This window comes from Mobula hypostoma, chromosome 2 (genome assembly GCF_963921235.1).
Source record: "Mobula hypostoma chromosome 2, sMobHyp1.1, whole genome shotgun sequence".
NCBI lineage: Eukaryota > Metazoa > Chordata > Chondrichthyes > Myliobatiformes > Myliobatidae > Mobula > Mobula hypostoma.
The window spans coordinates 109,626,929-109,652,947 of NC_086098.1; the positions used below are offsets into that span (position 1 = coordinate 109,626,929).

Consider the following 26,019-nt stretch of genomic DNA (forward strand, 5'->3'; position numbering starts at 1 on the left):
TTGGATCCAAGTTGGACTTGCTCTGAATCCCAAATACTCTAACTTAGTGAATACCAACGGGGGCGGTTACGTGTCCTAAAGAGACATTAGGGGAAATACAAGTCATGGTGGGGCGTTCAAGATTCTTGGGGGTGGGGTGGTAAGCGGCGGCCTAAGTTGACGCACGAGACCTGACCAACCTATGGTAGAGAATGCACTTCCAAAAAGGATGAAGCACTGGAACAAAGGGAGAACCATAGCTCTACAGGAGGTGAGCACTTGTCATCACATCGTGTCTGAAACTCGGCAATCTCATCCGACCTTACCAACTAAACAGACACTATTGGGGATGCATAAATTAGCAACCAGGGTGCCCAACAGTTCCCCTTGACTTGCGGCATGGAACGAGTTCATGCAATTTAACTGTTGGTAAGTCAAGTACACCCTCTCCACTTTCTCTACAGATCTACGGAAAACACATACAGCGATACAGCGCTGGGCAGAACCAAATGGTGAAATCAGTGAACCTACCAACTCCGAGGATTCCTCTTGAGGTGTTCAAAGCAACCTCAGCTTCATATGTGCTGACAAGAACCATCTATGGGGATTATGAGACCTTGCGTGATTGGTCAATCACTCTAACTGGAGTTGTATAAAGGTAGCTCGATGAGCACCAGCTCTATCACAACTAATGTTCAGATTCTAATTTGAATCCTGGTCAACCTAATTTTAGCAGTTGTGATTGTCTTCATCTTCGCCTCGACGTTCCTTTGCGCGCCGTTACCATCGTTCTGTCCGTGTCAACTCAATGCCGTCTTCAACATCCAATAGGCATTCCAGTTTGTGTTATTTTTAAAATTTTAATTTAGCCCCATTAATGATGGGTAAACATGTACAGCACAATCTCTATGAGTCTGAAGGCGGTGAAGCCTTTAATTCTAATCCTGCTAAGAAACAGAATCTACAAAAAGTGCGTCAAGATAATGTTTCATACCTCCAAACATACTTCCAAAATGAAAGCAAAGTGTGAGAAATCTTACACAATTGGTGAAAGATTAATAATGCCAGCTATATTAGAAGTACTCACCACTATTCTCAAAATGGATATCAGTATTTTAAAATCACTTCCTCTGAGTAATAACTCTGTAGCTCATTGTGTTGATGAAGTAAGTGAAGGCATTGAGTATCAACTACACACAGATCTACAAAATACAGAATTTGGGATTAAACTGGATGAGTCAACTGTATGACCAATGAGCCATTGCTAATGGGATATGTACGGTTTATCAAAAATGGAAAAGTTTATGAAGAGATTTTCCTTTGTAAAAAGTTAAAAACAAATATCAATGGAGAATCAATCTACAACGAGCTTAAAATGTATATTGAGGATAAAAGTACTCCGATTAGGAACGTGATTTCTTGTGCAACAGATGGAACACCATCTATGACAGGTCACCACGCTGCTGCAGTGGCATTGAGAATCAATTCAAGGATTTGAACGATCTGGAAATCCGGACTGGCTAATTAACTCATTTCTTTGCAAGATGGAAGAACAGGAAGAAAGTTTGCAAGAAGAAATGATCAAAATTCAGAATGATGAAGAAGCAAAAATGCCGACTTTTGTGGTATGTGGCTACACTGTCATACATAATTTCCTGATCTTTGGAGAAGAGCCAAACTGCTCTTCATTGTATTTCCATCTTCCTACCTTATTGAAAGAGGCTTCAGTGCAGTGAAACACACACTCAGAAAAAACAGAAAACTGAAACTGCTTAGACATTGTTACGCATGCAAACTTAAGACTTTTGCTGTCACAACTTAAACCAGATATTTCAACTCTTGCTAAAAACCACATTGATATTGAAGCTGCTGTGCAACGCACAGGTATTCTGTAAACTAGGTTTAAAGACAAATAAAAAAATTAAAGCAGCATAATTTTTCTCATGTTAGCATATAGTAGACATGTTTTTACACTATGGGGGCACCGGAAAGTTTACTCTGCCTAAGAGGGGCATTGGCAAGTATGAAGGTGCTTTAAAGGGGTTTTGGTAAGTATGAAGGTTCTTTGGGGGGCATTAGCCTAAAAAAGGTTGGGAAACTCTGGTCTAACCTTCAGCCCCATATGAGACTTGTCAAAGGCTTTACTGAAGTTCATGTTGATGACATCAATTAGAGTATATTTATCAGTAAACTTAGTAACTTTTTAAGTTATTTAGCTCCATTTTTGGAGTATAATCAGAACTACAAAATATTTACAGAACTATTTTTGAGAGACCACCATGAAAACATTAAAAGTTATTAAAAGTTTAATGATTGAATAAATAAAACAAGCTCCTACCACCAAATGCAGGTCTCATTGTGAAATCATGATCATCCACTCTGAGAAGATGTTCTGATTTTGATGGTCGAATTTTGGTTGAATCCGGAATTCTCTTTATTAGGGGACTGCAAAGAGTAAAACATCCAGTTATTTTCTGTCCTTGGACTCACTTTACACCGCAAGCTGTCGGAGCAGTGCTGCCAGGATAATCAAGGACACGACCCATCCAGCCAACACACTGTTCGTCCCCCTTCCCTCTGGGAGAAGGCTCAGGAACTTGAAGACTCATATGGCCAGATTTAGGAACAGCTTCTTTCCAACTGTGATAAGACTGCTGATCAGATCCTGACCCAGATCTGGGCCGTACCCTCCAAATATCCAGACCTGCCGCTCAGTTTTTTTGCACTACCTTACTTTCCATTTTTCTATTTTCTATTTATGATTTATAATCTAAATTTTTAATATTTGCTATTGATTTGTAATCCAGGGAGTGAGAAGCACAAAACCAAATATCACTGTGATGATTGTACGTCTAATATCAATCGTTTGGCGACAATAAAGTATAAAGTATATTTCTTCTGGCAGAAATGCATCATTACCAGTACAAAAAGGTGACTGAAGCATGACAATCAGCTTGCAATATCTTTGAACCCAGAATACCCCTGTGGTTCAATTGTATTCTCTTTTTTTCCCCTGCTCATCCCTGGCTACATTTCAATCTTGGCCAAGAGAACAGATGTGCCTTGCCATTTCAAAGGAGGTATCAATAAAAAGAAGTCTGATGATGATCCTGTTACTGACTTCTTCTACAAGACAGGGAACACCAATATACACCCAAAGCCTTTAGCTGTGGCCTGGGATTAGTGGTTAGAGAATTAGCAATGATGTGTCAGAGATCTCCCAATCTGTGATTCTTTATGGCTTTAACTATCCCATGTCATGACACGTCACTGCCTGCCTTTTGCTTTCCATTTTTGAACAACGATGTGTTAATTAATGATAAGGACAACAAGAAAAGAAATTAGAATAACATTTACAGCGTTTTGACCAATGATGTTTATTCTAGAGTGCAGTAAGATTAAAGAACTATGAGTCACTTGAAACAGTACAATAACGTCCAGAGTAAATTTATTATCCATGTACATACATGTCATAATATACAACCCTGATATTCTAACCAATATAGATTAGAGAGAATTATTTCTTAACACTGTGGCTTTTAAGATCAATGATTCTTATCAAATGGATGTTTTCAACTCTACTTTAAAACACTTGCTTTATGATGTTATATTGTGAGACATTATCATTTTTGCTTGAATGCAATTACCTTTCATTTTACCTGCACATTGCTCCCAACCTGTACAATTAGACAGTATGCAAAGATTCTTTAAACCTTCTACAAAAAAAATGCTGAAAGTATCCTGAGAACTCAGAGCATTAATTTTGATGGAATTCCAGTCAATAAACTACTCCTGTTCCTGTGTGATGCCTGCTCGAAGAGCTAGAGAATATGATAATTGGACTTTCACTTTCCTGATCCAGAAGACAAACAATGGACGGCTGATGTGATAAATAGGAAATATCTTCACTGGGTTGTTTGCAGCTCAATAGGCTTCTCCCACCCCACCCTACACTAAATTGAATTTCTAAATCTCTTGGGTATATTTGTGTTTAAACTCTGGGCTTTGAAAACTGTTCATTTAACTTACTGTAATCTTTCTTCTGATTTTCTGTGGAAGAGCTTGGTGTTAAAAGCTCTTCCTATAAAGCTATCAGATTTAAATGCTTTCAAAGATGGTAAATACTTCCGCTCAAGATGGCGCCTGCATACAATGCTCTTTCGGTTGCCTTCCTCTAGAAAGTGCATGAAACCATGTATTTTACTTCTTTTATATCTTTTACGTTTGTTTTTCCATCTTGAATGTGATTCTGGAAGCACTGGAGCCTGTGATTTGCAGTTTGGAGATTGTTTGGGTGCTTCAGTGCTCTGCAGTATCTGAGAGAAGTGCAGGAGGCAGAGGCAACATAGCGAACCTTGGGGTGAGAAGGCTGTGGGCCAGGGCACATTTCACCAATTAAAGCTCCCATTGTTTGTCAATTAAAGTGATGAGGAGGATTGAAATTTTGTGGCAAATACAGAAGGTGAGTGCAGGCTGCCTGTCTTTTGATCACAGGTGAGATTGCTCTGCTGCCGGAGAGGAGAGACTGTCTTTAGATTGCTGGTGGGATCACTCTGCTCCTGCAGTGGGAAAGGCCTGCCTCTGTGCCCAGAGAATGTTACTCAGACTTTCTGCGTTTTGGATATGGACTTGGACTACAGACTTTTTTTTTACGCACACAGTCTTCTAATTTTTTTATAATCTGTGTTTTTCACCCAATCTTTCTCATTTTTTCGTGTGCAGGGGAGAGGATTTGGGGGTCAATATGCCTGTTCCATTTTTGTTCATTTTTTTGTGCGGGTTGGAAGGAATTGGGGGTTGATGATTGTGCTGCTGTTCTTTTCGTTCTTGGTTTTGTGGCTATCTGGAGAAGTATTTCAGAGTTGTATACTTTGATAATAAATGAACCTTTGAGGAACAATTTCAATCTGAATTTCCAGAAAGAAGTCGGTGCCACACACATTGATGTGGGAAGTTGAGTAAGTGCTTTTCAGAAACCTCGCTTGATGAGAACATTGATAAAGTTAATTCACTGGAAGTCAACAGGGAACTGAATTTTGAGGCCAGAGTCTGATGTGCAGCTGATACTGGATAGTACATTTTTTTATTTATTGAGAAACAGTGCAGAGAAGGTCCTTCCAGCCCCTCAAGCTACATTGTCCAGCAACCACTGATTAACCCAATCCTAAACACAGGACAATTTACAATTAACCTACCAACCGATATGTCTTTGGAATGTGGGTGGAATCTGGTGCATGCAGAGGAAACCCACGTGGTCACCCATGCAAACTCCTTACAGGATGCAGTGGGAATTGATCCTGGTTCACAGGTACTGTAAAGCATCATGCCAACCACTTGACTATCATGCTGCCCCTGGTATTTAGTAATACTGACTGGAGAGATTTTCTAAATAGGAAATTCTTTAAGGACCATCCTGACAGGCTGCCTCACTGCCTGGTATGGGAACTGTACCTCCCTTAATCGCAGAACTCTGCAGAGAGTGGTGTGGACAGCCCAACGCATCTGCATTTGTGAACTTCCCATGATTCAGGACATTTACAAGGACAGGTGTGTAAAAAGGGCCCATAGGATCACTGGGGACCCGAGTCACCCCAACCACAATCTATTCCAGCTGCTACCATCCGGGAAACAGTACTGCAGCACAAAAGCCAGGGCCAACAGGTTCTGGGACAGCCTCTTCCACCAGGCCATCAGACTGATGAACTCACGCTGATTTGTGTGTACTCTACATTACATTGACTGTTCTATTTATTATAAATTACTATGATTGCACATCTAGATGGAGACGTAATGTAAAGATTTTTTACTCCTCATGTATGTGAAGGATGTAAGGAATAAAGTCAATTCAATTCAATTCAGAGATTTAAATTTTGGGACAGAAGTTACAGGGAGATGCAAGGAAAATGTTGTTTACCTGGAGGGTGATCTGGAGGCTGTGACCCAGAACCCATTTCCTGAAGATAATCAGGATTCTCAAAAGTTAATTGAATGTGCAGTTGAGAGAGAGAGAAATTTAAAGAGGTATAACTGAAGAGTGGGGTAATGACTTTGTTAGGTTTGTTCTTTTAGCAGTTAACACAGACCCATGTGCCATAATAATTCCATCTTTCTACTCTGGGATTAATTTCTAGCAGACACTTTTGACTGAGATGTTGAACTGGGATTCTCTCCAAGTGGATATGAAGTCTTCCATCATACCATTTAAAACAAACAGCTGGCAAAAGTACCTGGCCAAAGTTTATCCCTCAACCAAAACCCCTGATTAAACTAAAGTTATGAAAATAATTTTTGAACTTTGCTGTGTGCCAGCTGACTTGATACACAACACAATAGACAGACTTCAGAAATGACAGTAGCAAATAATCATCCTGAAGTATCCTGTACATATACAATAAGTTTAACTTTCTTACCTTCCTGCTTGAATATTTGAGATATATTTCAAACTGGGTTAACTATTTCTGGAGAATTATGTATTATTATTGTCACAATGATGCTAAATAAAGAACATAAGATGCTCATTTGAAGTATTGCTGTATCATGGTATCATAAAATAATTCAGATGCATGCAGAAAAAAAACAATTATAAAAGAGAAACCTTTGGGATTTCCAAAATGGTTTCTTTTCTAAACCTGCTGCAAGTGGAAATACAAATTAAAGAATTTTGCACTCTTATTACCAACTTTCTTTAAATATGGGGTATCTTTCTTAAATAAATCAAAATGAATCTAGAAATGCTTGCAAAATTTAAGAATTTTGATCTCATGATAAAATCTTTAAATGTCTTTCTTAAATAAATAAAAATGAGTTATCAAGAATTTATTTATCTAAAAACACCAGTGAAATTGCTTCATATTTTAATCATGTCAAGGAATAACTAGGGTAGAAACTTTAGAAAAGGATGGCGTGCTTCATGAATATCAGCAGTTCAAATCAAATCCTGTAAAATGCTTTATTCAAGAAAATTCAGTAGAAACATCATATTCCTCTGCGCTAGAGAGTAATCAATAGTGTTCCAGGCTTGCTGGTTTTAAGACTTTGTAAAGTAATTCATGATATTCTCACAGGTGTTTAAGATTATTGCTACTTCAAGTTTTTAGAGGATTTGAAATCTTGGCACAGAAATTGACATTAATTTTGAGCAATAGACTATCTTTTCAATTTTTTTCAAAAAGTCAGAAATTTAGCAATAATTAAGTCTGGTATTTTCCAACTCGAGTAAAGTTTCCTGTGATCAATAAATTAACCATATCTCTGGCATTTCTTTTCCATAACAATCTATCCCAGTTCCAAAGTCCTTATTCACAAATTAACTAACAATCCATTTAAAAGACAATACTTGGTATACAAAATATTATTCTTGAGTCTTAATTTTCACATACTGCTGATGGTGTTGTCCAACTTGGACATTACATAGAAACATAGAAACATAGAAAATAGGTGCAGGAGTAGGCCATTCGGCCCTTCGAGCCTGCACCGCCATTCATTATGATCATGGCTGATCATCCAACTCAGAACCCAGCCTTCCCTCCATACCCCCTGACCCCTGTAGCCACAAGGGCCATATCTAACTTCCTTTTAAACATAGCTAATGAACTGGCCTCAACAGTTTGCTGTGGCAGAGAATTCCACAGATTCACCACTCTCTATGTGAAGAAGTTTTTCCTAATCTCGGTCCTAAAAGGCTTCCCCTCTATCCTCAAACTGTGACCCCTCGTTCTGGACCTCCCCAACATCGGGAACAATCTTCCCGCATCTAGCCTGTCCAATCCCTTTAGGATCTTATACGTTTCAATCAGATCCCCCCTCAATCTTCTAAATTCCAACGAGTACAAGCCCAGTTCATCCAGTCTTTCTTCATATGAAAGACCTGCCATCCCAGGAATCAATCTGGTGAACCTTCTTTGTACTCCCTCTATGGCAAAGATGTCTTTCCTCAGATTAGGGGACCAAAACTGCACACAATACTCCAGGTGTGGTCTCACCAAGGCCTTGTACAACTGCAGTAGTACCTCCCTGCTCCTGTACTCGAATCCTCTCGCTATAAATGCCAGCATACCATTTGCCTTTTTCACCGCCTGCTGTACCTGCATGCCCACTTTCAATGACTGGTGTATAATGACACCCAGGTCTCGTTGCACCTCCCCTTTTCCTAATCGGCCACCATTCAGATAATAATCTGTTTTCCTATTTTTGCCACCAAAGTGGATAACTTCACATTTATCCACATTAAATTGCATCTGCCATGAGTTTGCCCACTCACCCAACCTATCCAAGTCACCCTGCATCCTCTTAGCATCCTCCTCACTGCTAACACTGCCACCCAGCTTCGTGTCATCCGCAAACTTGGAGAAGCTGCATTTAATTCCCTCATCCAAGTCATTAATATATATTGTAAACAACGCTTATTTTTGAAGACCCATGTGTACTCTGATACTTCAGCACTTTGAATACTTTTGGTTCTTTCTCTACCATTCTTGGTTATGATTGCATGCATTTTGACTATAGGAAGACCTCTCTATATAGAGCACCCTTTTCTGTTTCATCCAGCCACAGAAGTAGTACAAAGACATGTTAAACTTAGTCCTATTTGAATGTGCTTTCTGTTGTGCTAATTCACAACCACTTTCCAGTTATATGCTTGTTTCTGTATAGTTTTTCATAAATTCTATTGTTTTTCGTTATTTTCATGTAAATGCCTGCAAAAAAAAGTATTTCAAGGTAGTATATAGTGATATTTTGGTAGTTTGATAATAAATTGACTTTGACCTTGAATGCTGGAGTAAACTCGATGGGTCGAACAGCCTAATTTTACTGCTATGCCTGATGGTCTTAAACTAGAAATAACAGACTGAAAAGACAATATCCTTTAAAGCTGATTTGCTCATTCGTTGCGCTAACCATTCCTAACTAGGTATCGGCTCCAATCTCTCTAGGGAAAAATCCGAGACTGCCTTTTGTGAATATTTTGCGTTGACTGATAGGTACTTAAGGAACAGGAAAACAAGTTTTAAAATGGGCGCAATGATCATTCATAAAATATTATTTTCCCACAATGAATAAGCATCAAGCAGACCTTTTTTTTTAAAAAGTTGGGATCAACCTGTTCCTCCAAAACGAACGAACCTATCTCTATACAATTACATCGACATTTAGGTTTTCCTGTGCTGTACAAACAAGGTGATTTACGAGCCAGATCTGAGGTGCTCCTCAGAAAACCTAAGGCGTTAATTATCGCATTTTAAAAAATCAGATGTTTCCAGCTTTCAGTCCCTAGCAGTGAAGAATTAATTCAATATTTTTATCTTGTTTAGAAGGAACTTATTTTAATTGATCTTATTAACCTTTACATTGACAGCACTGATCGTCTGGTGTTGCCACACGGGTGCTACAGCCCCTTCAAGACTCCTTACCTTCCCTTTTTGGGGTGTTCAACCCGAGATGTCCATCTTTTCTTCCTGTGTTTTCTGCTCTCAGCAGCAATTGTCAGGCAGCAGATTATTAAAATTGTTTTTAAAAAATAGTGCATACTTTGCAAAATTGAAACAGTCCCAGCAATAGTCCTGTGCAACCCTACAGTGGGATTCACTTCTGATTTTAACATTGAATCGATTTTTACTCTAGCTCCACACGCCGGTTGACGCTGCGGCTGTTTCTCCTCCAAGGTCAGTGTTTGGAGTGATCCCGGCCTGTCACAATTCCAACTTATTTGTTCTCCAACCCGCTGGAGCAACTTCAGTATCTGTGCGGCTTCGTGATTGACATCTAATCCTTCAGCACAGCCAGAAATCCCAGGCAGCGCGTCATCGGGAGAGCAAAAAGCACCTTCGCTGGAGATCAAATCACAAAACAAATGACAGAAAACCTTCCTCACCACACATAGGGGTACACGTTGGTCATATTATAATCGTATAATGATGTGAGAGAAAACTTTGAATATCTTACGAAAAACAACGCGAATATTTACAGAACTGATATACAGTCCATTTCGTCTTCACTAATAAATGCTAAATAAACAGCAATTTATGCTAGAAGAATGTTCGAGCTTTTTATTTTCGGTACCACCTTAAACCCAACTTGAATCTGTTGTCTGGAATTTGTACCTACTTTATCATTGCAAATATCTTTCAGGTGTAGAATATACATAAATACAAGCTGCTATGGTTTGCATTATTTTTTTCTGGATGGTATTTCACCTGCACCTGGCCCGACTGCAAAATTTGACGTGAGAGATTAAAATTGGATTTAATGCGGATTCCACTTGATCCTTAACTGACAGGCTTCTTGAGTAAAGGCGGATGTTATCAAACATCGAGGAGACTTTCCATAGATAATAGCACAAGGAAAGAGGCCCTTCGGCCCAAGTCGTCCACTCCCATCAGGTAGTCTATCAAAACTAGTCCCATTTGGCCCGTAACTTCGTAAACCTTTCCTATCACGTGCACGTGATAGGAAAATGACTTATTATTGATCGAGAATGATCATTTAAAAGACATGATCACATCGTGGATTTCTTATCCAGCTATAAACATTGAATTTGTTGCTCCTATGTAGTTCTAGAAATATTCATATAGAGACAATGGTTAATCTAGTGGTAAAATGCATCATCATCGAAGACATTGCCAGCTATTCAACTCACTCAAGGTATGTTCAACCTTTAGAATTGTGATTGTTGTGTACATCCCTCCCTCTGCCAACCCGACGTCAGCGTGTAACATCAGCTACACCGTCATAGCCAGATTACAAACCCAGCACCCGAGTGCCCTCATTACCATCTCGGGTGACTTCAACCAGGTTACCACGGCTAGAACACTGCCCAACTTCACGCAGTATGTGAGCTGTACAACCAGAGGGGAGAGGACTCTGGATTTGATGTACGCTAACGTTAAGGATGCCTACAGCTCCTCTCCCTTCCCCCCACTGGGAAGGTCAGATCACAACCTGGTGCATCTAAAACCCTACTACGTGCTTCTGGTGAAGAGTAAACCAGCAACCTCGAGGACAGTGAGGAAATGGTCGGAGGAGGCTTATGAGGCGCTCCAGGGTTGTTTTGAGGTGACAGACTGGCAGGCACTCTGTGGGCCACATGGAGAGGATATTGATGGACTCACAGAGTGCATCACTGATTACATCAACTTCTGTGTGGACTGCAATGTTCCGACAAGAACTGTCCTTTGTTATTCAAATAACAAGCCATGGGTGACAAAAGACATTAAGGACATCCTGAACGCTAAAAGGAGGGCGTTTAGAGATGGAAATAGGGAGGAGCTGAGGGCAATACAGAGGGACCTGAAAGCCAGGAACAGGGAAGCTAAAGACAGGTACAGGAGGAAGCTTGAGTGGAAACTCCAGCAGAACAACATGAGAGAGGTCTGGAGGGGGATGAGGACCATCACTGGGTTCCGGCAAACTAGCAACAGAGGAGCTGAAGGCAGTGTGGACAGGGCCAATGAACTTAACCTGTTCTTTAACAGATTTGACATTGTGGCCCCTGCCCATCCCCCACATGAGCCATCTGTTGTCGGCCCCCAACCAACACATATTCCACTCTCCCCTACTACCCCTCCTCACAGTCCCCCACCCTGCTCTCATGACTATACCCCTTCCCCACACGAAAACACCATGGTGGGTTTCACAGCTGAACAGGTGAGAAGACAGCTGAAACATCTCAACCCAAGCAAGGCTGCAGGACCGGATGGTGTCAGTACCAGGGTGTTCAAAGCCTGTGCCCCTCAGCTATGTGGAGTACTTCGCCATGTATTCAACCTGAGCCTGAGGCTCTGGAGGATGCCTGTACTGTGGAAGACGTCCTGCCTCGTCCCTGTGCCGAAGACGCCGCGCCCCAGCGGCCTCAATGAATACAGACCGGTGGCATTGACCTCCCACATCATGAAGACCCTGGAGAGACTTGTCCTGGAGCTGCTCCAGCCTATGGTCAGGCCACACTTAGATCCCCTCCAGTTCGCCTACCAGCCCCGACTAGGAGTTGAGGATGCCATCGTCTACCTGCTGAACCATGTCTACGCCCACCTGGACAAGCCAGCGAGCACTGTGAGGGTCATGTTTTTTGACCTCCAGTGCGTTCAATACCATCCGCCCTGCTCTGCTGGGGGAGAAGCTGACAACGATGCAGGTGGATGCTTCCCTGGTATCATGGATTCTTGATTACCTGACTGGCAGACCACAGTACGTGTGCTTGTAACACTGTGTGTCCGACAGAGTGATCAGCAGCACGGAGGCTCCACAGGGGACTGTCTTGTCTCCCTTTCTCTTCACCATTTACACCCTGGACTTCAACTACTGCACAGAGTCTTGTCATCTTCAGAAGTTTTCAGATGATTCTGCCATAGTTGGATGCATCAGCAAGGGAGATGAGGCTGAGTACAGGGCTACGGTAGGAAACTTTGTCACATGGTGTGAGCAGAATTATCTGCAGCTTAATGTGAAAAAGACTAAGGAGCTGATGGTAGACCTGAGGAGAGCTAAGGTACCGGTGACCCCTGTTTCCATCCAGGGGGTCAGCGTGGACATGGTGGAGGATTACAAATACCTGGGGATACGAATTGACAATAAACTGGACTGGTCAAAGAACACTGAGGCTGTCTACAAGAAGGGTCAGAGCCGCCTCTATTTCCTGAGGAGACTGAGGTCCTTTAACATCTGCCGGACGATGCTGAGGATGTTCTACGAGTCTGTGGTGGCCAGTGCTATCATGTTTGCTGTTGTGTGCTGGGGCAGCAGGCTGAGGGTAGCAGACACCAACAGAATCAATAAACTTATTCGCAAGGCCAGTGATGTTGTGGGGATGGAACTGGACTCTCTGACGGTGGTGTCTGAAAAGAGGATGCTGTCTAAGTTGCATGCCATCTTGGTCAATGTCTCTCATCCACTACATAATGTACCGGGTGAGCACAGGAGTACATTCAGCCAGAGACTCATTCCACCGAGATGCAACACAGAGCGTCATAGGAAGTCATTCCTGCCTGTGGCCATCAAACTTTACAACTCCTCCTTTGAAGAGTCAGACACCTGGACTGGTCCTGGACTTATTTCATAATTTACTGGCATAATTTACATATTACTATTTAACTATTTATGGTTCTATTACTATTTATTATTTATGGTGCAACTGTAACAAAAACCAATTTCCCTCGGGATCAATAAAGTATAAAGTAATATGAATAAATCATTTGTTGTCTTTAAACAAAATGATTTATTATCCTTAGGCATCAGAAAATTTTGAAATTTGGATCACATGATTTTTTAAAAAAATACAAAAACTAGCGCTGTAAGAAAGCTCTTTCTGCAGCGCCTCTGATTGGAGTCAAAGGTCTTGCCATATTTTGATATGCAGAAAGGTTATGTTATCCTAGTTGGGGTGTCCAGAGAGGGTAGCACCTCTGTTGAAAGGGCTGGTCGTGTCCATTCCAGTGCAGCTCACTCAGCAGACGCAGAGTTCTCAGTTGTGCTTCCAAGTGGTACTGTTTGCATGCTATATCCATGTACACTGCTTTGACAGGTGGGCTAAACTTGGTGAGGGTAGCTGATGGCCTAATAACCAGTGAGATAGGAATCGGGTCATGCCTGTCCTACCATGCAAAATCAACTCCGGCTGACTGGGAGGATGAGATCTACAGTGAGATCCAATGGCCGGGAAGATGGCTTTGCAATGCTCCATGGGGGGCGAAGGGCATGAGGAGGCACAGAAGTCATGGTCATCCACTGCAACCAAGGAAGATGCTGCCTGGCCTGCTGCATTCACCAGCAACTTTTATGTGTGTCTCAGTTGTGATGCTTGTTTGTAGCACTAGATCCAGATTTCTGAGGTTGGGAGAGTAGAACTGCCCCAGTGCAACTGTCTTTTCACTTTAAAAACCCTTCTGCACAGGTTTCCTGCTACTGTCGGACATGATGGACAACCACCAAAGGCTATTAATGTTATTAGCCATTTTTTTAAAAAAAAGCATTATTGTGTTGCATAGAGCTAACAATGCAGACAAATGCCATATCTGGAACTTTATAAAATTATTTATTTCAATCCTATATGTTGTACTATATGCATACTGGTAATGAAAACTAAGCCTGCTTAATTAAAAACACAAGCACAAATCCAGATGCTGTAGACATCATCGCAAGACTCAAACAGTTCTGAGTGACACCTGCCCTCTGCCAACTTCCTCTGACTGCTTATTTTGATGAGTTTATTGAAGGTTCAGAGGCAGGTAGACAAGGATAGAAAAGGTTTAGGGGGATATGGGTCAAATGGTACTAGCTCACTTAGACTTACTTCCATGCTGAACAGCTCTATGACAATCTGTTTAATGTCTGAGTGCAGCTCAAGAATACATTGATTTAATTGATTATAGAGTCTGATGAAGAATGTAATCCAGGGTGACAAAGAGGCTTAATCAAGATTCAAAAAAGGAATGCTAGGAGTAGTACAAAAGCCAGTTTTTACAGGCATGTTTGAACAAAGGACATCTAACTTCAGAGATTGATATTACAGCTCCTGTAGATGTATTTAGACATGAACACGCACATTTTTTCACTAATCCATTTATTTAATGAGGGCATGTAAGATCAGCATTTGTTGGCATCCCTAGTGGAACATGGTACCCAATGGATTTTTAGCTAGGCCGTTACAAAGGGCATAAAGAATGAACCTCTGCACTGCATGAAAAAGAACCATGTGCAAAGCAGGACTTGGTACAAATAAAATGAGGAGTGTAGTTTCTAGGAGGAAATGAAATATACTGCAAATGCTGTAAACATGGGATTTTGTTTATATTCCCAGCATCTGCAGTATTTAGTTTTCTGTGAGCTCACTTTGGGGACCTATCAATGCAAGACTAGAATATGAAAGGTGATAAAGCAGTATGACAGAAAAACATTTTGACAATGATTATCCAGTAGAGTATACAAAAGTAAAAGTATGTGGCTCCTGAAACTCCTGGAAACTAGTCTGGTTCAATCCAAGAACCTGGTCAGGTGGAAAGAAAGAAATCCATGGAAGCTGCAGAAAACTGATCTTCAAGAGCTTGGCTGGTGTCTGCACACCAATGGTTTTGCTTACAATGGGGAGATGCTAGAAATGTAACAATATTTTCCAACCTCACCTATTATTGATATTCTAGCAGATGGCTTTTCAACTTCCTCTTCGATCTGGTCCAATAATATTAAAGATTTCAGCCCAAAAGTAATCAAGAAATCAGCTTCCAAACTTGGATTAAAAAGCCTCAGAAAATTATGAAAAATAATTCCCACAAATGATCACTCCATTAAATTATCTTTTCTCTTCAAAAAAAGCATCCATTACATTCTGTTACACACATTAACTGCTAACTATAATTTAAGAATAAATACAATTTTATTAATAAAATATATATTTTTTGTCTTTTGGAAAGTCGATAAACAGACCCCTACAAAGTAAAAATGTACATAGTGAAAAGGTAATAAAATACCAGAAATATACAGGCATATTAACCAGATTGGATATAATAGGACTTATGCTTAATGCAATTATTTCTAGCATGTTATCTTCTAGCTATGGACATAAAATAAGCAAAACCAACAGAGCATAACTGAAATTAAATCTACAGGAGGGAGACATGTACAGGATGAGATCATTTAGTCCACTGTCTATTATTATGCCTATTGCAGTAAAGTAGTACATATCATGTACAAAATAACTTTCAGGGGTTACATAAATATTATTTAATATCTCTATTAAAAGATACCTAGTTGTGCCACTAAATTTATATTATACATTTCTAGCTGTGTTTCTTTTCAGCTATATAAGCCATGGCTGAAAGCAGTTTTAGTATTTAAAGAACTAATTACTAGATTAATGCAAGAAAAACCGGAGGAGAAAAAGCTCAATCAATAAATTTGGAATTATATTTATTCAATATAATTAACTGTTGTACCAGCATTGTTTTAGTGAACTTCAGAATTGTGCTTGCAACAGAAGTCGTATCACACCAAATGAACTTTGATACAAAACTCTCCAAAGAAACTTCTGGAATGGATGACAGGCAAGGCTACCAAACATGCATGGCCATTTATTCTTCCAAACTCACAAAAAGTTATTTAAAAAAAACTTTTGCCTCAAACATCTACCTTGAGCCTGGTTACAATAATGCATAAGAAAATCAGAGTAAACATGTTGTTCCCTTCAACTGTAAAGTGCTGTGATGACGGTTTCATGAAGTATTCAGGTCCCACAAAAATGAATTCCTTAGTTGGAAATACAGCGTTAAAACACTTACATTGTTTTAAAATAGAAAAATTAACAAGAGCAAAAATATTTGTTCTAAAGATTTTCAGCAATTGAAAATCAAGCTCTCATTATTACAATATTTACTAAGAATGTCAAATCAAAAACCTGTATAGCATCACATTCAAAAAAATGGTGTTTTAACTTTCAACAGAAAATTCAATATACATACATTACAATTTCCAATTCTGACCACCACTGCATTCATACCTCAAGGAAAGAAATTGCCATAATTGAGAAAGGATATTCTTTTAAATTGCTTGCTGGAATATGCAATATTTTATGCTTTTGTTGGTTACCTCGGGGTGATGGAAGAGTTTTCTGCAAATAACTTGCCAAACACTATTCCCAAATCCGCTATCTTGTATGCCTATTGGTAATTACAAGTATTTTATGTGCTGCAAAGATAATCATAATAATTGTAACATTCCTTCAGACTAGGCTACCCAAAAATAAAAGGAAGCCAGAATTGCTTCTTGGGTAAGGGCTAAATAATTCTTCTTTCAACTACCTATTCTGTGCTATCTTGTATCATTAGAAAGCTTTTTAAATCTAAACGATCTGTTGCTCCTGAAAAATAACTTCTGTTAAAGTACTAGATCCCAAAAGGAGGAGATATTATACATATGATGCCCACTAATTTTAGAATTAGTTTTTAGCTTTTATATCATGCTTCTGATAGATCCTTTTTATAAGATATATTAACATTTAGTTTGTTTCTTTGTTAATCTGTGCCAATAACTACACCACTGAGCAGTGTAAAGAATTCAAAAAGAATTTCAAATTTGCTAAGTACTTAAACTCTTAATAAGGTGCTTAAATTAACTTAAGAGCTGGAAATTTGCACTCTAATTGACAGGGTTGAAACAGGATTCACTTCAAAGAGAGAAAACTGATTTGTACCAGGTTAACATCCAAAGAACTTTTCAGCTAAAAAAGTTCAGTAAAACATTCAGAACAAAACATATTGAAAAGCATAGCCTTCATGAAAGAAACTTAATTCTATTAACTCTAAAATAATTTGAACAAGTTATGACCCAAAATTAGTTTTAATGAGCTTCCCTGCAGTGTAAAGTTTTGGAAAATGCCTTTTTATTATCGCCTAGGATAATTATGCACAACTTTTGCATACTATAACTTTTTATATCCTCTTTGCATAGGTCCTACAATGTCCCACATATTTTGTTTAATATGGTGACCGAGCATGCTGGAATATACAAGATCAGCAATTTACCCAGTCTATGGTGATATGAAAACAACTGATCATTACAATTCATAGTCAAGTCGGTATTCATTAGCCATGTAAATCCTTCGGAAAATAAGGGCAGCTAATGCTAATGTCAAAAGAACAATTAGGATAGTGGATCCCATTTGATTAGTATTAGGTGGCTGGCGAACTTGAGAGTATGATGAAGTTGTTCGTCTTGCCTGCTGTTGCTGCTGAGTACGCCGCTGTCGAGGGCTCAGAGACGTTGTATTAGGCACACTTTGTGTACTCTCCTGATTCTCAGCACGAGCGTCATCTCCAATAAGCTGAATGAGAGAAAAAAAAAAGACATCTTGAAAGTTTTGTGGCCTCTATCAAAAAGAATCAGGTCAACCATTGAAAAGAAAATAAGCCAACCCTTTTCTTTTGGAAACTGTTTCTTCCATCACTTCCTCAAAATTTTCAAGTGGATGTACCATGGTAGTAGATGCATCTCAGTATCTTAAATGGTGACAGTAAGGAAGATGGCATTTAGTCAATCAAGTTTCATGCTTGGTTCTGGAAAGAACATTCTAGCTTTTCCTATTTCCTTACCTGCTTTCCTATAAATTTCTTCCTTATCCAGCTCACATTTAAATATCATAGATATTACTGCCTCACCACTATTCCTAACAGGATGCTTGTTCATCATCATCAGGTGCCATGCCCAGTTTGAGCTTTGACTGCCGTGGCCCACACAATTAGGGCTGCTTGTTACCCTAATTATTGACCAAGTATAAATGTTTTGCTCCATGATACTTATTGCTTTGCCAATCCCATTCATTTAGGAGGGCAAGTAGTATATTGCCTATTATTATTATTAGAGGATTTAAAAACAGGAATAAAGACATCCCTAATTATGTAAGGCCTTGGACGGATTACACCTGGAGTATTGTGTATGGTTTTTGGTCACCTTACATACAGACATATTTGAGGGCATTTAATGAAAAATTGCCAGACTGGTTCCTGGCATAACAAGATGGTTATATGAGAAATTCAGTACATTCGGCCTGTACACTCAGTGGCTACTTTATTAGGTACCTTCTGTACCTAATAAAGTGGCCAGAGTGTATGCTCGTGTTCATCAGATACTGTAGCCCATTCAGCTTCAAGGTGCATTCACAAGTGCTCTTCTGAACACCACTGTAGTAATGTGTGGTTACTTGATAAACAAAAAAAAAACATGCAGTGAGCAGCAGTACTATCGCTTTCCTGTCAACTTGAACCACTCTGGTCATTCTCTTCTGACCTCTCTCATTAACAAGGTGTTTTTGCCCACAGAACTGCCTCTCACTGGATGCTCTTTGCTTTTCACAGTTTACAGAGACTGTTGTGCAAGAAAATACCAGGAGATCAGCAGTTTCTGAGATACTCAAACACTCTCTCAGGCATCAACATCCATTCAATGGTCAAAGTCACTTAGATCACATTTCTTCCTTATTCTAATATTTGGTCTGAACAACAACTGCGAATAGTGATAGAATGAATCCATCACACACAGTTTCAGTAGACTCTCAAACAACACAAATATGGTGGGATAGAGAACACAATGCATTTCAAAGACACTATTAGAACCATTATTAAACTACATCATTTAGGAATAATATATTCTTCATAAGCTTTAATTATAATTGCTTTTGACAGAAGCATCCCATGCAACATTATGGAATAATGCTTTTTGTTAGTGGAGGTGACCCGATTGTAAGCACAAACTAGACCAAACTAATTAATCAGATACTAAATAAAATATGCAGAATTTCCTAACTTAAGATGTTGATGCATTTTAGCTTTTCTTTCACTGAACATGAGCAGATGGATCCATGTCATTAGATTTGCTTTTATTAAAACAATCTCCAGTCTTCGTCATTCCTGAACTACAGCTTATCCTGGATTTTGACTACAATTTATCTGCAAATTCAAGCTGAAGCTCCCTACCACCCAGACCATTTTGGCTATATTCCAAGCTACAGCATTTCATATCAGATGAGTGTTACATAAACATTCAATCCACGCAAAATAATTACAACAGAGCATCTTAATAGCTAGGAAATTTGTATATTCGCAAACTAATTTGAATGAGTTTCTGTTGTTAAATCCCAAAGAGCATTCAAATTCTTTCAAGGATTTAAAATGATCAAATCAGAACAATAAATGAAGGAAGTTTACTGGGATCTCTCTTGGCAGTTAAGATCCAGGATTTCATTTAAATTACAGTTGTTCTGGATGTCAGTTTTACTAACTGAACCGCAAACAAGCCTGTGGTAATTTCAAACTAACGGATATACAGAGGATGCCGGCTAATTGGGACAGATCGGGACCAGAACATTTTGGCCCAATTAAGCGGTTGCCTTAATCAGCCTAAGTTTCATGAAAATACAATGAATAAACTCTTCCTGGGCTTCAAGCTGGGTACAGGTGTTGATCATAACCGATGTTTCGATGACAAACTCTAGCAGAGCTTGTCATCGAAACATCGGTTATAATCAACACCTGTACCCAGCTTGAAGCCCGAGAAGAGTTTATTCATCATATACGCTGGGAAAGCTCTAGGTCCTTTTCCATGAAAATCATTAAAAAAGTAAAACAAAAAGACAACCGAGTAACAAATTTAAATGAAATACAGAATAAATTAGAACACTACCAAAACTACTACAGTACTATAAAACTGTGTTTTAGTTCTTAATAGTTATATGATGGAGGAATTCATATAGTGTATGCTGCCATGTTCTTTTGATGACTATAAATGAACAAAATCAGCGCAGACAAGTGCAGATAGTGGACTTCCTTCAAACAGTTCTTTTGACAATTGCATCCTCCAAATCTTCATTTTCAGTGTAACATTTAGGATGATTGTCGATACCTTCAAATTCTTCATAGTTTCTAACTCGTTGAAGTAGTAAAATTATTTCACTTTCACTCCCAGCCATTTCTGGCATCTCCCAGCCTAAATGTTTGAAACTGCAGTGAGCAAATTTCTGAATGGTCTTACTGTTTATTACTCGTCAATTATTTTTTTAAAAAATCACTACTTTTTGAACACAAACACGCAAATGACGCTATTTAAAAACTGTTCGGTCTAAGCATGGTATAGTATCTATAACAGCCACATGACATGCACACGACTGCTGCTAGTTAGAAAATGTTCAGCAACAGTCTCCTGCCCCAATTAAGCAGCATAGTGCTCCAAATAAACAAAGGGAATCCCGGCTATTTTCTTAATTTGCTTTTGTTCTGTTAGAATTATCCCCAATTTATAACAAGCGACTGCCCCAATTAACTAAAGGACCAATTAACCAGATGCCACTGTATTAAGGATGCTTCCAGACCAAACGGTTCAAAAGTTCAACGAGTCAAGCTGTCATGAAGGTTTTATTGAGAACCTTTGTTGTCGAATTTAGGAGTGATAGCTGAAAATTACTTAATAAAAGGTAACTCTGCAACTGCACTGGGTTAACTCATGAAGAACAAAATGTTCAGATTCTGATAAATAACACTGGCATCAATATGACAGTCAATGCAGCAAAAATATGATGCTCAAACAACAGGAATTCTGCAGATGCTGGAAATTCAAGCAACACACATCAAAGTTGCTGGTGAACGCAGCAGGCCGAGACCCTTCGTCAGGACTAACTCGGCCTGAAACGTCGACTGCGCCTCTTCCTATAGATGCTGCTTGGCCTGCTGCGTTCACCAGCAACTTTGATGTGTGTTGCTAAAAATATGATGCTGATTAGCATTAGAACAAAAGTGCTACATAAAACTATAAAAGAGACACAGGGACAATCCTTATCTTGACAGTATTATTCTCCTCAGTAAGTGCAAAATTGATATCAATGACCAAAAAATGAACACCACAACTGGTGAAAACAGTCAAATTTACAGATAATAATGGAGTTTTTGTTTAATTATGAAACCTATTGCACATATCTTGAAATATTTAATATCCGTGGGCCAGGTTAATACAAAAAAATTCTGTTTGCCCTTTTCCACAGATCACTTAAATAAAAACAATATTATAAGATTTACTGGACCCCATGAATATATACCTGCAGCAAACTTGTACAGTAGAGACCAAAGAAATGGAACAAATTGGTTGACATACCTCTGGTGTATCTTCTGTTTCCAGATTGGTGCCAGTGGATGGATGTTGCAGGGAAACTTGACTATCTTGGGTTTCATTTATTATTGGTACAGGAGCAGGAGCAGGAGCAGGAGCAGATTCTGTATTGGAGGAGATATTTGTCTCAGCCTATTGAAAGATAAGTAACACATTTACAAACTTCAAACAGTTATCTTAGCTTGGCATAGCCGTGTATTAAAATATTATTTAGGGATTGGGGTTTCATTTGCATTACAGGCTAACACTTCAGTACTGGCATTGCACAAGTAACATACAAGCACAGAGGAGGAATTGGTTCCTCAAGTGTGCTCTGCCATAAAATCATGCTAATCTAACTGTAATCCAGACATCCCACCCTGCAAAAACTCATTTCAGGGAGGTAGCACCATCAATTTGCGGGAGACTTCCGGGACAGGTGGGATGTCTGCAATAGAGTAGCTCCTTAGCAGCTAGCCAGCTAGTTTAAATAACGTTAGCTATGCTAATGAACGAATGACACCCGTTAAACTCACCTCAACATGTCTTTTACAGTCTTAACCCATCATGGGCAATAGAAAAGTCACTGTTGCAAACAGCGCAGCGAGCAACACTGTCATTATTTTTGACCCTATTAGGCAGGGGTACACTTTAGGGTAGTCTGGGGTGACGTATGTTTTATATTTTCTTTTGGAACACTCTGCCACTCTGACTTTTTTTTGGAACTCTCTCGCTCTTGCTCTCTCACTTGCTTTCTCGCTCTCTCTCTCGTGGTTGCTCCCACACGCGCTTACTCTCTCGCGCTTGCTTTCTTGCTCTAGCGCTCACTCGCTCACTCTCTCACGCTCGCTCTCAAAAAAATCAATTTCTGGGACATTGTATATAATTTGCGGGCATCAGGGAGCCACTATTAAGTTGCGGGAGACTCCTGGAACTTCCGGGAGAGGTGGGATGTCTAGTAATCCCAAGTCCACATTCTCACTTACCCTTGAGAACATTTCATTTCCTTGTTCAACAAGGATCTAACTCTAGATTAAAAATAGTCAGATTCTAGAATTCTCTTCCTTATAAAGATGGTGGAAGGAAAGGCTCATCGTCCCTGGCTTTATTTCCTGTTACTTGCCCCATCAACAATTTTACAGTAAAAGCCTGATTCTCATTACAGTTTCACTCTTCTAAACTGGGATTTACCTTGTTTTGAATATTTCTCCTTGTTTTACCTCATTTCAAGTTCTCTACTGATCATCTTAACACTACAAAAGGGTTCCCATCAAGATAATGTTGCTGATTGCCTCTGCAACATTTAACTTCTCTCTCAAAGTAGCATAGCAGGTTGCATACTCAGTATCTTTCCATACATGATCCCTGATATTCAAGGTCACCCCTTTGACTATGTTACCTCACATGCTACTTCCAATGATACAATCTCACATTGGACATGCCACTTATCCCTTTCCCCACAAAATGCATCTCTCATTCCCAATGCAACTTCTTTCTACATCCACGCCAGAAAATCCCTTGTCCCTTGTTATCCCTTGTTTATATTTGTATGATCAAACTATCACTGTCTTCTGTTTGGCTCTCCATTACCATAGGTACTTCTACAACAACAGAAGTGTGCTACTTCTATCACACTTGTGATGCCATCCAATCCACTCCCTCATCCTAAACCTTCTCTCTCCCCTGTAGTCCTCACTACTATTTCCTACAGGAACTAAAATGCACATATTGTAGAAAAATTGCTTGCAGATTTAATGCAAAATGTGATACATAAATTGCTGACTTCCTAACAAACTACTCATGATATCAATTTAAACCTAAAATGCAAAAGCAGGCATTATGTGCTTCACTTCAACCTTAAACATTGCTTCCAACGAATTAGAAGAACTTATAGATCTTCACTAATTGTTAGACCAGGAGCTGCTTTAAGCACTTTCCTCATTTCATTTGGTCCATTAGGCTAAACAACCTCCAAAGCATCCATCAGACAACTTTGAACATACATTTTACTTCAGGTCATCTTTGTCTCCCCTCATGACTTTATTCAGAACACCCACTATTAGATCCCTTGACAATATTCACCCAAAATTATATGATTACATCCTGCAATGAAGGATATATCTCTAATCCTCTCCCTTTTCTTATACACGTGTCGCCCGCTTTCCGAATGTTCTCTTTACGACATTTCACTTTTACGAAAGACCTACATTAGTACCTGTTTTCGTTAACTGAAAGATACTCGCTTTAAACTTGTGCTTACCCCAAGAAAAACTACCATGACCATGAAGTCTTGTGTGGGCAGGTGTGTGCGCATGCGTGACGTGCACATTTTTTCGACAAATCGATTTTGGCTCAAACTTCCTGATTCTATTAAATGAAACTACACTGTACATACATTATTTCTACTTTATATAGGCTGTGTATTTATCATATAATTCCTGCTTTTACTATATGTTAGTGTTATTTTAGGTTTTATATGCTATTTGGTATGATTTGGTAGATAATTTTTTGGGTCTGGGAACACTCAAAAATTTTTCCCATATAAATTAATGGTAACTGCTTCTTCACTTTACGCCATTTCGGCTTACGAACGGTTTCACAGGAATGCTCTACCTTCGGATAGCGGGGGAAACCTGTATCCCACCTTTTGGCAACCATTTGAATTAAACAGTCAAGTGCAGTAGGTATGCCAAAACACACTTCTGCCTACATCACTGGACTTCTCTATTCTTCGTAGTTACATATTCAGTACAGAATAAGTAGAAATTTCACACATATAAAGGAAGCCCAAAGCTGCAATCTTCAGATGAAGCCCCAAATTCTTGATTTTATCTTTCTCCCTGGTGCTTGCACAGGACTTAAAAAGCCTGTTTTCATTACTGGTGTGATATATAAATCAGTTGTGGTTCACCAACCCTGAAGGCTCACCAGAGTTATTTACTTCCATCTCCAATTCCATTTGCTGCTGAAATCTTCAACTTCACCTTTGTAAATGCTAGTGTATTTTATGGGCAGCCAGTACCATAGTGGTTACCACAAAGCTTTACAGCACTGGCTGTAAGATTGAGTTTAATTGCCTCAGCGTTTGCAAGGTGTTTGTACGATGTCCCCATGGCACTGTGGGCTTCCTCCAGGTGCTTTGTTTTCCACCCATATGCCAAAAAAGATGTATGTTTAAGGGTCAACCACAAACAAGAGATTCTGTAGATGCTGGAAATCCAAGCAACACACACAAACTAGATACAGCCTGGCCTGCTGAGTTCCTCCAGCATTTTGTGCATGTTGTATGTTTAAGGTTAGTGAGTTTTGGGCATGCCATGTTGGTGCCAGAAGCATGGCAACACTTGCAAGCTGCTCAGCACAATACTCACTGATTTTATTTGACACAGACAATGCATTTCACTGTATATTTTGATGTACACATGACAAATAAAGCCAATCTTCAATCTTTTTAAGCCTTCCAACTTTGGGCTCCTAAATACTTCCAGCTTTAATAGCTCTACCATTGGCTATAGAACCTTAAACTAGCAAGGGCTTAAACTCTGGAATTGCTTCCTAAGTTACCTCTGACTTGTGTACCCATGGCTCCATTGGCTTATCTTAAGGCATTAAAAAACTGGCACACAATTATACAACACAGTGCAGATGTTAATCAAAGTGATTTTTCCAACTTGATTTTGCTTTGTTTGTGGGATGTATGCTTTAACATTCATTGCCCAATTCATAAAATGCAACATACCTTGAAATTAATTTGTTTTGCTAATTCCTTCGCCTCGACATCGGCCAGACTTAGAATGCTACTCTCTGTGGATGCAAGCAGGGCTGTCCTCATACGAGAGCCACAAATTTCACAGCTGAAGTCCTGTGACCTAAATAAATAATATTAAGTATTGCCTTTTAGCAGAACTTTTATATCAGGAAAACTTCTGACTTGCTACAATGTCTATTACAACAGCAGTTATAATTAACCTAAATATTCTTAAACAAGTGGTCCCTTAGTAGATTTCTTTTCTCAGAGCAGGACCTTACACCAATTAGGCAAAGGTTATAGAATTTAAATATTCCGATTGTCCACACATTTGAGTATAATTTGACACAGTGCTATCACAATATTAAATGCACTGATTTGCAGTGAGCACTACAACCCACACTTGTCAACAAATGATCTAGCAAAATTTTAATAGAGAAAAATATCAGACTGGCAATTTAATGTTTCTGGTGCAGGTGCTTTCGGAGGGACATAGGCAGAGGTTGGGATGGGGTTGCTTTATTGATTTACGGGGAATGTCACAGCACCAGTCAGAGATGAAATTACTGAAGGATCATCCAGTGAGACTTTATGGATGGAACAAAAATAAGTGAATGATTCAGATTGCTGGAATTGTACTATGGACACCCAAATAGTCAATGGGAATTGGTAGAATA

At 39.4% G+C, this 26,019-nt stretch overlaps 2 protein-coding genes across 2 annotated transcripts in view; both read right to left on the bottom strand.

The window, feature by feature from the left end:
* LOC134359198 (gamma-aminobutyric acid receptor subunit rho-2-like) overlaps window positions 1-9,682 on the bottom strand; it is a 36,641-nt gene extending 26,959 nt beyond the window's left edge. The window contains exons 1-2 of the mRNA XM_063072157.1: window positions 9,390-9,682; window positions 2,318-2,424 (exon numbers count right to left, since the gene is read on the bottom strand). Of these exons, the coding sequence (XP_062928227.1) occupies window positions 2,318-2,424; window positions 9,390-9,580 (298 nt within the window). The 5' untranslated portion in view covers window positions 9,581-9,682. The remainder of the gene's footprint in view (window positions 1-2,317; window positions 2,425-9,389) is intronic.
* A 5,641-nt stretch (window positions 9,683-15,323) lies between these two features.
* ube2j1 (ubiquitin-conjugating enzyme E2, J1) overlaps window positions 15,324-26,019 on the bottom strand; it is a 38,275-nt gene continuing 27,579 nt past the window's right edge. Inside the window, exons 6-8 of the mRNA XM_063040371.1 lie at window positions 25,334-25,463; window positions 21,601-21,747; window positions 15,324-17,785 (exon numbers count right to left, since the gene is read on the bottom strand). Of these exons, the coding sequence (XP_062896441.1) occupies window positions 17,519-17,785; window positions 21,601-21,747; window positions 25,334-25,463 (544 nt within the window). The 3' untranslated portion in view covers window positions 15,324-17,518. The remainder of the gene's footprint in view (window positions 17,786-21,600; window positions 21,748-25,333; window positions 25,464-26,019) is intronic.